This window comes from Rhinopithecus roxellana, chromosome 10 (genome assembly GCF_007565055.1).
Source record: "Rhinopithecus roxellana isolate Shanxi Qingling chromosome 10, ASM756505v1, whole genome shotgun sequence".
In the NCBI taxonomy this organism is placed as follows: domain Eukaryota; kingdom Metazoa; phylum Chordata; class Mammalia; order Primates; family Cercopithecidae; genus Rhinopithecus; species Rhinopithecus roxellana.
This window is the reverse complement of record NC_044558.1, coordinates 69,527,722-69,542,762: the sequence shown is the minus strand read 5'-3', so window position 1 is coordinate 69,542,762 and position 15,041 is coordinate 69,527,722. Positions and strand designations below refer to the sequence as shown.

Sequence of the window (15,041 nt, the reverse complement as noted above, 5' to 3'; positions counted from 1 at the left end):
AAACTGAAATATAGACCAAATAAATATTTTTCACTCTTGGATCATAGCATGTTCATTCTGACTTTATTTCTGCAGTCATTCAAACATGATATTGTGACTAGGAAAAAATTAGCACGGTTAGTAATAAAATTTTATCAACATGTGGATAGATAAATACATTGGTATATTCATACAATGAAATAATATTCAGCATTAAAAAGAAATGGATTACAGATATATGTAACAATATGAATGAATCTCAAAAACATAATGTTGCGAGAAAGAAGCCAGACACAATATAGTATGTACTATATAACTCCATTTATATGAGGCTCTAGAAAATACAAATTTAATCAATAGGGACTGGATGCAATTTTTGCCTGGATCTAGGGTTGTGGGACTAACTAGGAAAGAACATAGGCAACATTTGGGCTAATGGAAATGTTCTGTTATATTAATTGTGCTGGTAGTTAAGTGGATGTACACATTGTCAAAACTCATCAAACCATATACACACTTAAAACATATGCAAATTACAACTGAATAAAATTGATTAAAGTTTTTTATTTATACCAACCTGACATGAGCACACAGAGCACCTGTCGTTTTCCAAAACCCAAATCTGACCATTGTGCTTAACTTTTCCATCGTGGATGCAGTCCCCTGTGCAATTCTTTCCATGAGGACATCGACAATCATATCCACCATCCAAATTGAAGCAAATGGTATCATTGGCACAGCTGTGCCTCCCGGTCCCACACTCATCAATATCTATAGACAAGAAAAAACGGCATGCAATGTGCTTAGAATATGTGCAGTTTCAAACAACTGCAATCAGGTCAGTTGTCTCCTGACATAAAGTATTCAACTGTAAATTAATTTTCATCTTACTGGCTTGCATTTGTGATTAAATGTTGACTAAAGCAATGCTAATGATCTGGGGATTTCACAGGAAAATATTATCATGTTTGATTTAAAAAATCGGGTAACCTTGGCTAGAATTTCAACTTTTATATCTATGTAAATACCATTAGGCTTTATGAAACATTTATATTTTTGAGAGTAAAAATATGACTCAATTTACCAAATAAAAACAGTTTAACAGTGGAAATTCTAAAAGTGCCTATGATACTTTAATGGGGATATCATCCCCAGTGTTAAACTGGTGATTACAGAAAAATCCCTTCTTCGTGGGAGATGAAATGTCATGAGATCCCTGCAGCATTTTATGCAATATCAAACCTTATTCTCGCAGCTGCACCTGCCCCCCTCCATGAAGCTCTTTCCATTGTTCTGCCTAGGTGATCTTCCCTTGCATTCCAGGTATTTTCATACGGTCCTTAGACTTTGACTCTCAACCACGGAAGGGCAAATAATCATCAGCAATTACCATCTCTCTCACAAAGAATCCACTACTTCTTAACTTTCCATTTCAGATGATCATTTTGTCCCCTGCCTGACTCAGTTGGCAACTGCCGATACTTCACCTGACATCACCTATTTCATGGCCATCACAGCCTAAAGCATTTTCATACAGATGAAAAAGCAAACATATCGTGACCCACAGATCAGGTACATAAGAGGAGATGGGATTCACTTTTATTTACCCCCGTAATTTAAAGGTCACAAGCCAAAATACATTTCGGAGACGTGGTATGAACGGCAATAAGCAGTTATTTCCCATTTCATCAGTTTCCTCTGAGTAAAGGTCAAGAAAGAAAGAATTAAATCATGGCAGAAGTGGGTTAGAGACAAGATGGAATGTGTAGCTTTTAACGAGGGCGCTGTATACTGATTCTCCTTGAAGATTTTAAAAATAAGGTTTAGGAAATATCTTTATCAAATGATTCGACTTCAACATTAACTGAAGACTTGGACTAGTTAAAATTTGGCAATTTTAAACTTCTTATATACTTAAATTCTGCCACATATATATTCCTGAAACTAAGCCACAGGACATTTTTTTTTCTGTTTGCCTTGATTTTTATTAGTTCCCATTTCAACAAAACTAATGAATTGGATCAAGAGCCAAAAAAGTGATTATAGAGCTTTATTAAGCTTGATTTGTTAAGGATAATATTACTTATTATTGTAGACTATGATCAGAAAGAAAACTGTTAGCCAGGATGAGAATATATTTTTTAAAAATTAAGTACTATGGCTAATGTGTATTTTTTCAGATTACAGAAAATTTTTCTCTTTGTAATAAAAATTGAATTTTATTAGCTAGTTTTATATTTCGTCAATTCGGAATGATATGGTACATCTGGTGAGTTGATACTTGTCTCCCATTAAATATTTCTAGAATTAAGAATAATAGCCAGAAAAACATAAACAAACCATAGTTATTTGGTCTCTTTGACAACAAACGCTACAGATATCCTTACTACATAGCTTTTTTACAGTCTACTATAAGGACATTATTCCATGAATGGCAATGGCTGAATTTTTGCAATCATTTTATTTCACTTGACACTTTAAAATAAAAGCTGGGTTATCAGATAATACTTTTTTTCCTGTTATAGGCAGAAAGATTCCACAGGGTTGCTGCATGGGACAAAGAAGAGATGTCCAGCACAAGATGAATATGTATACTTAAATAAAGCACATCTATAATAAAGAAATAGAGTAAAAAGTTGCTCATAACAATGGTTGGCATGTACTTGTTATACCTGGAAAAAATGTGTGGGCAGATGCATCATAATGGACTAACTACAATCCCTTGCTATCCAAGGAGTTTGAGTAAGTTTGAACCCAGCTTGTTTTTTCTGCTTATTATCTACACTGACTCTGACAATGCAGAAACTTTTCCCAATTAACTGGTGATATAGAATTTTGGAACCCATTTTTACACATAGCTTGGTTATAACAAGATTCCCAAATTAACTATCTATACAAGGTGTGTATTCTACTTTGAAAAACCTATCACGGTATACCTATCATGGCATATACAAATTCCAACTTTAAAAATATAGATAACTCCTTTAGTGAGTGATTATTGAAGAAATAAGGTTGCTAAATCCATTTGCCAGTGTCAGTTTTCATGTAACTTGGTCTAGCAGGGCACTTGACGAAACTTTCTCCCTCTCCTTGATAAATTTTCCCTACTTGCTTCCTATCACACTGGTAGCTCTTCCGGATCTTTTTTGTCTATACATTCTCTAGGTATGGCAATTATACTACGATTAATATTTAGCCATGCAAAGAGTAGGTAAACAGTAGTCTAGAGTGCTTTTGAGGCAAGAGTGTGCTTGAAGGCCCAACGTCTAGAGCTATTAAGATGTGCTGGAGAACCAGAAGTGCTGGTAGACTGGGATGTTCAGTGAGAGAGCAGAGTAAACAGCATGTAGCTGAAGAGCTACTCAGGGTCCAAGGAGAGGTCATGTTAAGAAACTTGAACTTTTTCATAAAGCCAATAAAATGTCATTTTAGAGAAATGCAAAAAAAAAAAAAAAAAACAAAACACCATCTGATTTTCATTTTAGACAGGTTCCTTTGGGTTCATTTTGAAAAGAGAATTGAATGGATTAGAATTTGGAGCCAGGAGACCAGTTAATAGACTGTTTCCATAGTCTAGGCAAAAGATGATCATACAATAAAAGCAGAGTCTCATAGTGGTTGATATGTACCAGACTCTGAGAACTTTTCATGTAATGATTTATTTAATCTTCACAACCACCCTCAAAGATATAATTAAATTATGATTCTCTCTTTATAAATCAGGAAATTGAGACATAATACTGTTACATAACTTGCCCAGGGTGACACAGCCACACAGCCAGTAGGCCCAGATGGGAACTGAAGCAATCATGCTCTAAGTCTGTGCTCTTAAGTACCATGCCACACTGAGTTACAGCAGTGGGGACGCATAGAAAGAGACAACAGAGAGAATTAACACAACATAGTGATTTGTTGGCTTTGAAGATTAGAAAGAAAGAGAGATCAAGAATGATGTTTAGATTTCTGGCATGGAAAATATGGCTGATGCTATTTATGGAAAGAAGAGCAAGATTTTGCTGTGGAACAGAAGAGCGGGGAGGGATAAAGGCAGACGTGTTCAGTTTAGGACTGGCTAAACTGCACTTCATCTGGGCTTCCAAGCAGAGCTGTTCAGCAAGTAGTTGGATATGTGTGTCTGGGGCTCAGAAAATAGGATTGGGCCAAAATGTGGATTTGATGCAGACTACTTTCATCATCTCCTTTCTCAAAAAGAGTCCTTCTACTCAGGTTCAAACTTTGTAGTACTTAGAGTATTTAGAACTACTTTTGTTTGCAGTCATTTTCCCTATCTTGACTTGGCAATAATCTCATCATACTTAGCAAAGTCCTAAAGCAAATACTAGGTACTCTGAGAAGCCTTCCTTGGTGCCAAAGAGCAAATAATTTCTCTTTGTTCCTTCACAGCATGACATTTCGATTTCTTCTCAAAATCAAATGCTTTTCTCAATCACAGCGTTGGGCTTGAACAGACTATTTAAAATACTATCATGTAAACTTCATTTTTTTGGTATCAAAAGTTCAAAAAACTTCACCAAACTTAAAGATTGTCCAGAAATTAAAGCAATAATGGGAAATGTTGGCATAAATATAAGATATTTATGCGAAAAAAGATACTGGATGGTGTTTCAGAGAGACAAGGTTTTAGCCACAGTGGAAATGGGGGATGGATAAGGAAAATGGGACTCTGGCATGTTACCTCAGGATGAAATGTCTAAATCTCTGAGATAAATGGATGGGCAAAACAGCAAACAATTTGTATGAATGCAGCTTATAAACATGTATGTTGTAGATCACACAACTGTAACCTAAAAAATAGTGACACAGTGAATTTATTTATTCATGCCTTCAAGTATGAGTCTTACACTTCAGAGTAACTGTAAAGCTACCACTGTGACTTTCTCTACTTTCTTCCCCCCAGCAACAGAAAAATAGCACCTTCTTTGATATAATCATATTCTTAAAATGGAATCCTTCTAAATACTAATATTACAATTCTACAAATCACAGAAATTGCAGTAAATGGAGAATGTTTAGAAGTTTTTTTTAAAATCTTTTTTAAAAAATATATCTATTCATCTGACAAAGGGCTAATATCCAGAATCTACAAAGAACTTAAACAAATTTATGAGAAAAAAACAAACCTATCAAAAAGTGGGCAAAGGATATGAACAGACACTTCTCAAAAGAAGACATTTATGCAGCCAACTGACACAGGTAAAAATGCTCATCATCAGTGGCCATCAGAGAAAGGCAAATCAAAACCACAATGAGTTAGAACAATGATCATTAAAATGTCAGGAAACAACAGGTGCTGGAGAGGATGTGGAGAAATAGGAACACTTTTACACTGTTGGTGGGACTGTAAACTAGCTCAACTATTGTGGAAGACAGTGTGGCGATTCCTCAAGGACCTAGAACTAGAAATACCATTTGACCCAGCCATCCCACTACTGGGTATATACCCAAAGGATTATTAATCATGCTGCTATAAAGACACATGCACATGTATGTTTATTGTAGCACTATTCACAATAGCAAAGACTTGGAACCAACCCAAATGTCCATCAGTGATAGACTGGATTAAGAAAATGTGGCACATATACACCATGGAATACTATGCAGCCATAAAAAAGGATGAGTTCATGTCCTTTGTAGGGACATGGATGAAGCTGGAAAACATCATTCTCAGCAAACTGTCACAAAGACAAAAAACCAAACTCCGCATGTTCTTACTCATAGGCGGGAATTGAACAATGAAAACACTTGGACACAGGAAGGGGAACATCACACACCAAGGCTTGTCATGGAGTGGGAGTAGGGGGGTAGGGATAGCATTAGAAGATATACCTAATGTAAATGATGAGTTAATGGGTACAGCACACCAACATGGCACATGTATACATATGTAACAAGCCTGCACGTTGTGCACATGTACCCTAGAACTTAAAGTATGATAATAATAATACACAGACACACAGACACACACACACACACACACACACACACACACACACACACACACACACATATATATAAATCAGATGTGTTCTTTTAAAAATTTCTTCAGGCCGGGCACGCTGTTTCGCGTCTGTAATCCCAGCGCTTTGGAAGGCCGAGGCTGGCAGATCACGAGGCCAGGAGATCAAGATCATCCTGGCTAACACGGCGAAACCCCGCCTCCACTAAAAGTACAAAAAAATTTAGCCGGGTGTGGTGGCGGGCACCTGTAAACCCAGCTACTCGGCAGGCTGAGGCAGGAGAATGGCGTGAACCTGGGAGGCGGAGCTTGCGGTGAGCCGAGATCATACCACTGCACTCCAGCCTGGGCGACAGAGTAAGATTCTGTCTCATAAAAAAAAAAAAAAGAAAAGAATCCTTCGGAGCATATTGTCCTCTGACAGAGTAGTAGGTTTTCCTGATAATCTTTATACATTTTATTGGTAGATAATGGTAGAATCATCTTTCCAGAATAGTGTTTTTGTTTTTGTTTTTTTAAAAAAGATTTTTCACTGCTCCTATGTTTGTGGGTTTCCTTGAAAGGCCTTTTCTATGAAGACGAATCCTCTACTTTGCTGTCTTCGTATTTATAATGTGTTATTTTGATGTTTAGTTTAATTATCCTTGTTACTTTCTGGGCTGAACACTCATGAATGCATTAATTATGTTTTATCCTGATCATTATTATATATCTACTTTTAACTACATATATATATCCATTATCTGTCATACTAATATCTACATTCCAACATAGGTTATGTGCCTAATGCATTTCTAATGAAGAGATTAGTTATCTATTATTTATCTCAATCTTTTCATTGGACAAATAAATGTATCATCTACTATGTGTCAGACACCGTTCTAGGCATTGGAGATATGATAGCTGACAAGCAAACACAAACTATGACCTTTGAAGCTTACATTCTAAAGCAGATAATAAGAAAGCAAACACATAAATACATACTATAATTTCAGGTGAGTTTATAATTTCTATCAAAAAAAAGTGAAGCAGGGTAAGTGAATAAAGTGTCAGAGGTGGGAGACTATTTTAAATTAGTAGTCCAGGAGAAACCATTTGAGAAGAAATTTGAATTAAATGAAAGAAGAACCATGCAAAGATCTAGGGGCAAGGGCATTCCACATAAAGGGACAGTACATGCAAATAAATCTGTTTTGTATAATTTAGAAATGGTAAGAAAGCCAAGGATGCATATCATGTGAGCCCTTGTCAAACATGGTCAGGGTTTGCATATTGCTTTGAGAGGGGTGGAGAGGCTCCAGGAGTGTGAACAGAGGAGTAACATGATCTAACTTCAGTTTTAGAAGAATCACTCTGAATGTTATAAAAAAAAAAAAAAAAAGGCTCTAGGGGAATTGGGCATGGAAGTAGGAAGACCAGTTTGGAGGCTGTTATAGTGGTTCAGGCAAAAGGTAGTAATGGCTTAGATTAAGATGTTAACAACAGAAGTGGCAAATGGTGGTCAGACTGGGAATATATTTTGAAAGTTGAAACTGTGAGATTTGTTAATGTATGGAAAGTGAGATATGAGGAAAAGAAGGAAGAAAACAATGACTAAGATGTAGTTCTGGACAACTATGTTAAAGGACCTGTAGGACTTAGAGAGTAAATTAAAAGTTCTGTTTTAGCCGTATTAGGTCTGAGTTGTCTATTAGACGTCCAGGCTGAGCTACCTAGTAGGCCACTAGATGTAGAATCTGTAGCCAAGGCAGAGGTCTGAATTTGGGATATATAGATGGCATTTTAAGCCATGAAACTGGTTGACTTAGGGATTGAGAATGGACAGAAAAGACTGACAAAGTCTGAGCCCTGGGACATTTGAGAGAGTTAAAAAAAGGCCTGTAGGAGAAAGGAGAAAAACCAGGAGAGAGTGGTGAACCTGAAGCCAAGTGAGGAAAATTATGTTTTGAGAGAAAGGAATGATCAACTGAGTCAAATGCCTGAGTAGTTGATCAAGGAGATAGTAATTGATCAGCTAATTTGGCAAAATGGAAATTGTTAGTAATCTTGAAAGAAAAGCATTGGCTAGAGCAGTGAGACTAAAGTGTCACTGGAAGGAAGAAGGCAGAGATAACAAGTATTGAAAATTTTTTCAAGGAATTTTGTTCTAAAGGGGACAGAAAACTGGAAGATATGTCTGTAGAGTCAGGTGATGTCAAGGGAAGTTACATTTTGTTTGCTTTTGTTTTGTTTTCAAAGATGGCTGCTACTCTTGACTCTTTGAACACTGATAGGAATGATGCAGTAGAAAAAGACTTAATTATACGGAAGAGAAAGTTAATAATATATGGGCAGTATCCTTAAACAGGTGAGAGAGGATGAGATGCAAGATACAATGATGAGTTTGATATTTGATAGGAGTGGGGCCACTTCCTCCAATAAAAGAGGAGGGAGAAAAAGCAGCAGGTATATAGAAATAAACGAGCAGATATATAGAAATAAATAAATAAGCGAGTATGGGTTGTGGTGGAAAGTGAGGCAGATCGCTTTTGACTACTTCTGTGTTCCCAGTTAAGTAGACAGGCCACTGACAGAGAATAAAGAGAAAGGAAGCAGTATCCAAAGTCTGAGGAGACTGAAGAAGTTGTGAAATGGCTGTTAACTGGAAAGTTGGAAGGGAATGTAACTAAGGAAATGAAGTAGGAATGCTGGACAGTGCTGATGGCCCTTACAGTAGGTAGCTTCTGAGATGGCCCCAGTGATCTCACCACTTAGTATTCAAGCCCTTGTGTAATCCCCTTCCCTTGAATGTGGGATGGACTTACTGACTTGATGCTAACAAATATAAAGTGTGAGAAGTGATGGAATGTCACATCTGACATGAGGTTGTAAAAAGACTATGGTTCCCATATTGGGCATCTGCTCTTGGATTGCTTGCTTTAGGGGAAGCAAGCTCCCATGCCTTGAGGAGTGGCCCATGTATTAAGGAGATGAGATCTGCCAATAGCCACATGAATGTCCTTGGAAACAGATTCCCATTCCCCCCACTACCACCACAGACAAGCCTTCAATATAAGAAGACCATAGTCCTGGCCAAGAACTTGACTGCAATGTCATTAAGGCCCTGAATCAGAGCCACCCAGCTAAGCTGTGCACAAATCCCTGACCCACAGCAAGTGTGAGACAATGTTTGCTGTTTTGAGCTGCTAAGTTTTGAGAGTAATTTGTTAGGCATCAATAGATAACTAATACAATCCACTAGAGATTCGTGATCATAAATTTGAAAGACAGTGAGCTTAGTTACAAATTTAATGTAAGACAGTCAACAGAGGTATGTGTATTTTTCTACTCACATTCAGATGCACAGAAGAAAGTGTGCAAGGATACTAACCCAAATTAAACATAGGTAACCCCTACAGGATGAGTGGAAAAGATGGGGAAAAGGGGGAGGTGAAATGAAGATGCATATTCAGCTTTAATCCATATACAAGCTTCTGTATGATTTGCATTATTTATAATCAGCTTATATTCATTCTTTATGTGCATAATTTTTTTAAAAGATGATCTAAATTAAATTCTATAAAATACAAAGAAACTAGCTTATCAGGGGAGAACAAAATTCCACTGTCTATAATCTGTGGTTCCTGGCATTCTCTCCAGGGCTGGAAATGTTCACTCTGGAACATTCACCAGTGCAAGATAAAGCCCTCAGACCATATTTAAGTGGTAACATGCAAATGCCAGGTTTTAGCCCCTGGTAAGGCAGCAGCATTCCCATTCCTAGGTGGAAATCCCGATGAATACTCTGTTCAAGCTCCAGAGCTTGTCTGCTGCTGCAAAACAGGCTAGAGCCTTGGCATCCATCACCCAAGCCTGTTTCACTTGTCTCTTTGTGAAAATCCTTTGAGGCACAAGGATAAAAAACATCTTATCATTTAGGTGTCAAGTATCTTTAGGTTAGACTGTCAAAAGCTTTCATTGACTGTGTCATCTTAACCCCATTATCCTCTCAGGCTCTATGAAGGTGTAAATACAAATGGAGAAAATAATGAGTTCTCAAGTTGTGTTTTGTTTTTCATTCCTATGCCAAGACTTCTGATGACAAATCCTTTCAGTGCGTGTAGTTTCCCTGGCAATTATTCACTGGGCTTTGCTTGCTCTGTCTGCCTGTTTTCTAAAAATCATGCCCCTTCAAGAGAGGCTATAGAGGAGCAGATTTGTCAATCCGTTCAAAATAATTCAAAATTAATGGTAACTAATTGAATATAATCTGATTGAATTTTCTACTCCTCTTAGATCGAAAACTTAATGGAAGCAGGGACCATATCTTATGTATCCAACATTCAACACTCACTAAACATCTCTTACTTTGCCAGGCAAGTGTCATGTTAGGAATAGCCCTGAGTAGCATGCGTTATGTATATCATCCTTGACCACACCATCATTGCATTTCCTCTATTCCCATTTTTCCTCTATCTTGCTTTTTCTCATGTATTTTTGCTACATGTTTTTGGATCAGATGTATGCATGCTTTCCTTTTAAAAAATTTACGTGATACTACATGTTTTTTCATTCTAAAAACACCATTTAACAGTTGTAAGAATCCACAGAAAACTGGGTTAGTGTCACAAACTTTAATTATCTAAAAATAACAATAATTACCATAATTAGCAAGAAAAAGTTAGATTTTAGCATACTTCCAATCACTGTTGTATCAACATATAGCAAAAACACTAATAACACTGGCTCAATGTATTCTATTTATAGCTTACGATATATTCCTCAAGTTCAAGAGAAGTTCTTAAATTCTAGGTCTTCTCTTTGTACTGACCTTCACATGATTCTCCACTTGGTGAAAACATCCCATTGTCATGGTAGCCATCTCTGCACTCACAGTGGTACCATCCAGGCAGGTTAATGCAATTAGCACGACTGTCACATTGAACAAAACCGTCAGAGCATTCATCAATGTCTGGCAAAAAAAGAGGAATTTTATGAAATTATTTATTTTCTTTTAAAGAAACAAGAATATTCTGCTACAAGGCTACTAAAATTTTTAATGCCAGCAAATCCTTGAAACTGGGAATACATAAAATTAAGAAAGTCCACTTGTTTGTTAAAAGCTATACAGAAAGAATGTGGTGTTATTAGTAACAGGAGAAACATCTAGAAGGCTTCTTTGATGCAAAAGGCATTCCACTGTAGAAAATGGAAAGAATCCATATGTGATGGTCATTAGTGCTGCTCACCAAATATTTTAGCTCTTCTAGACACAAGCGAGGATTATGATTCTCCAGGCCCTTCCAGTTAGGTATGGCCACGTGATAGGTGAAGTGTCTCTTAAGCCAACTCGGGAGTGATAAGTGTCACCTCTATGCAGAGCCTTTAATATGCAGTGTGTGATTCACATATACCCTTTCCCTATCACAATGAATAGCCATTTCCAGATGCTCTAAAGACCTACCTGAGTTCCTGTGGGAGACAATCTGGTGCACCTTCCTTACTTACCTGGGATGGACTTATGGCATGAGAAAGAAATCAACCTTAGTTGACACTCCAATATAGATGACAATAGCATTCATGAATCAACATGCTTCACATGTTCAAGTATACATATTATTTATGTCACTTTCTACTGTGTTTCACACACACTACTTCATTCAACCCTCAAAAAAAATCCTGCCATGTAGATAGTACATTGAATATGTGGAAAAAAAAAGATGGAGGCAGAGGGAAATTACGGGATTTAACCAAAGTCGCCTGAAATTTCACAGTGCCTGACATTCAGGTGTGTGCTCCTTTATAGATGTAGATCATGCTGGATCTACTATACAAAGAGAGCTATGGATCTTGAGTCTCAGATACTTCCTCCAGAGGCTTATTACTATTCCCAAATGTTGAAAGCCCTTGATTCTTCTTGTCTGGTCTACTGAATCGTGAGAACTTCCAACACCATTCAAGTACCTTCCTTTGCTCACAGGAGGAAAAGTAATCCCTGAAGTTGCCTTACAAAGTGTCTCCTCATTAACTCCTGGTTTTCAGGATCTTTCGGCTTCACTTAGACTCTGCTATATGATCCAATGGTGCTGAACCATTGTGGCTACCAAAAATATCCACATGTCTCTCACTCCCATCTTGATAGCCGTATGCCATAGCTGAAGGTTCCAACTTGCCAAGGCAGGATGGTTCTTTCCTATATGTTTCTGACACCTGAATCACATTTCCTACTTCTGTGACTAGGCAAGATGACATCCTTCAAGTTGAAGGTAAGACAAAATGCTTTTTAGAGACCTTTCCCCTCCAGACAGACTACTTAAGTTGACAGAATCCACTTCCTTCCTATTTCAGTCTCATTTCCCTCCAAATTCCTGGAAGCATATATTCCTTTCATTTTCTTATAAAATGTCCTCTTTTCAGAAGTTCAATGTTGAAAGAGATAAATTAATGAATAAATGTATACATAAGTAAAAAAAAAAGTCAGACAAATGAGCCATCACTCGTTTATTTCTTGATAGGTCAAGTGTCCCTTCAGCAAAATAGTATGCAAACCATCCTCTTAGATTATTAGGTAATGGGCCAAAAAATAAATATTTTATATAACTGTAATAGTTCAGCATTATTTCTGAATTATGAATGATTCTACCTCTGTGGTGCCTCTTCTTTAGATATCAGTTACTATTGACAGTCATTCTTAACTGTCAAAATAATTGCAACTGATCAAATCAGCTAACCATTGACTTCCTGACACATAACTGATGTGGACTGCATTCATTTACTGAGGCCTCATAGGTTTTGTGAAATAGTCTATTTGTACTTCAGGGGCATCCCTAACTGATGAACCTCTGATTTTAAATAGGTCCAGAACATTTTGCTCATTTTGGCTTTATATGGTCTTTTCTTCTAACCCAAATGATGTAGAAAATTGATTATGTCATTTCTTAAGTGCATGGACAAAAGAAAACAGGTTGGAATTTAAGCTTTAGAAGTGAGTTTTATTGGAAGAAAGCCATACGGGGGATGGTTAGAGTCATTCATTTTGGAAGAATTTGGTCACTAGGGCTGGTAATTTGGAAGTAACTCTTGATGGAACTAAGCTTGCTCCACTGAAGCAACTTTCCCATCTATATTTAGCTTTCAGTTTAGTCCTTTCTTCCTTCCTTGACATAGTTGTCAGGTTATCTCAGTTTCTATGGTATAGATATATATTTAGATTGTTACTTCTCACTTCATTTCTCTCTTGTCACTCCTTTACCAGGCCCACTCCTATACTGCTTCATACCCATTTCTTCTTAATTACATTACGGTAAACTTTCTTGATCTATAAATACACTCCATAAAGTTTAATAGAAATGCTATGTGTTATATTAATTAGTGTTTTGAAGACTGGGAATACAAGCATGTGCCTGCCCATAATGTATTTTCTTTCTTTCTTTCTTTTTTTTTTTGAGATAGAGTCTCGCTCTGTGGCCCAGGCTGGAGTGCAGTGGCCGCATCTCAGCTCACTGCAAGTTCCGCCTCCCGGGTTTACAGCATTCTCCTGCCTCATTCTCCCATGTAGCTGGGACTACAGGTGCCCACCACCTCGCTCGGCTAGTTTTTTGTATTTTTTAGTAGAGACGGGGTTTCACCTTGCTAGCCAGGATGGTCTCGATCTCCTGACCTCATGATCCGCCCGTCTTGGCCTCCCAAAGTGCTGGGATTACAGGCTTGAGCCACCGCACCCGGCCCCATAATGTATTTTTATATAAACTTTGGGCATTATTATTATTTAATTATTACTGTGTGATAGGATTATAGAGGGTGAATAGGTAAATATGGCTGTTCCTCCACTTTTGATGGGGTTACCTTTCAATAAACCTATTGTAAGTCAAAAAGTCATAAGTTGAAATTGTATTTAATACTCCAAGCAACCTATCATAAATTAAAAAACTCACAAGTTAAACTATTTTAGGTCAGGGACCATCTGTATAAGTTTCATGCATTAATTTACATATTCAATATTTATTGGATGCATTTTATGTGCCAAGAACTAAGTGCTGGGGAAATAGGGATAAACAACACAGACGCAATTTCTGCCCTCAGTTAGTTAATCATCTATTTAAATTGTGCTTTATTGTAATAAAATTAAATTTATGAAAATCTGAATTTACAATCATATGGAACAGTATTTCCAAACATGCAACTTATCTGCCACCAGTGACACGGTATGTAGGTGATAATGGGTAGATATTTTATTTTAATGGCTACATATATATTTTTCTGAATTAGTTCCATTTGTAGCAAGTGAGACTTATAGTAGAGTTATAAAACTATTTAAAATTTTAAAATGAGAAGAATTACAGAAACAATATCAAGTAACTATTGGTATAAATGGTCAATGAATATGAGAAAAAAATGAAGTTTTGAAAACAGCAATATACAATATAGGGTAATTATTCATCTTTCAAAAGGATTTGCTGAGTAATTCCTTGTGAAATGCAATGCCTTAATTAGTCTAAAATACGTCTGAATTTATAAAAGACACCCATGTCATAGATCAAGATTATATGCTTGCTATCATTTAGAATAGGGAAAAACTAGCCAGATAATATATATAACCTCATTTTACACTTTTATGTTCCTGCTAATTTTGATTTGTTTATGCAAATTTTTCTACTTTGGTTAGTCAGTAGACAATGAAAATGTGCTTGAATTGACAGAGTATACACTTCCCACTAGAAGGCATGTTTTTTGGCTCATGACTCTAATTAAAGCCAAAGATCTAATAAAAGAAACAGTCTCATCTGTAAGTGATTTGATGGTATGCATATCCTTATTCACTCAGTAAATACTTAGTAAATGAAGAATTGAAATCTGATCCACAATTTATAAATTAAGTATATTTTCTCTATGTACAAATGAGTACATTAACAAGAATTACAACATAAATGCACACATATTTTCAAGTACGCTCATATTGTGCTTCACATATTTTCTAATAACACAAGGCAGTAAAAAAAAGTTCAAATAATTTATTTCTTGGGTACTTTAATTAGGTTAGTTAAAACCTAACTTCATATTCTCTGAGTCAGATACACAGAAAATAGTAGACCCGGGGGAAAAATGT

At 36.6% G+C, this 15,041-nt stretch overlaps 1 protein-coding gene across 4 annotated transcripts in view; it reads right to left on the bottom strand.

Annotated features, from left to right (window-relative positions):
• The window catches only part of NELL2 (neural EGFL like 2), a 388,158-nt gene that overhangs the window by 15,084 nt on the left and 358,033 nt on the right, over positions 1-15,041 (bottom strand). For 3 of the 4 annotated variants that reach the window (XM_030939199.1, XM_030939200.1, XM_030939201.1), the window contains 2 exons: positions 10,767-10,907; positions 557-750 (listed from right to left, as the gene is read on the bottom strand). In XM_030939199.1, coding sequence (XP_030795059.1) covers positions 557-750; positions 10,767-10,907 — 335 coding nt within the window. The remainder of the gene's footprint in view (positions 1-556; positions 751-10,766; positions 10,908-15,041) is intronic. The other variant, XM_030939202.1, reaches the window with a different exon arrangement.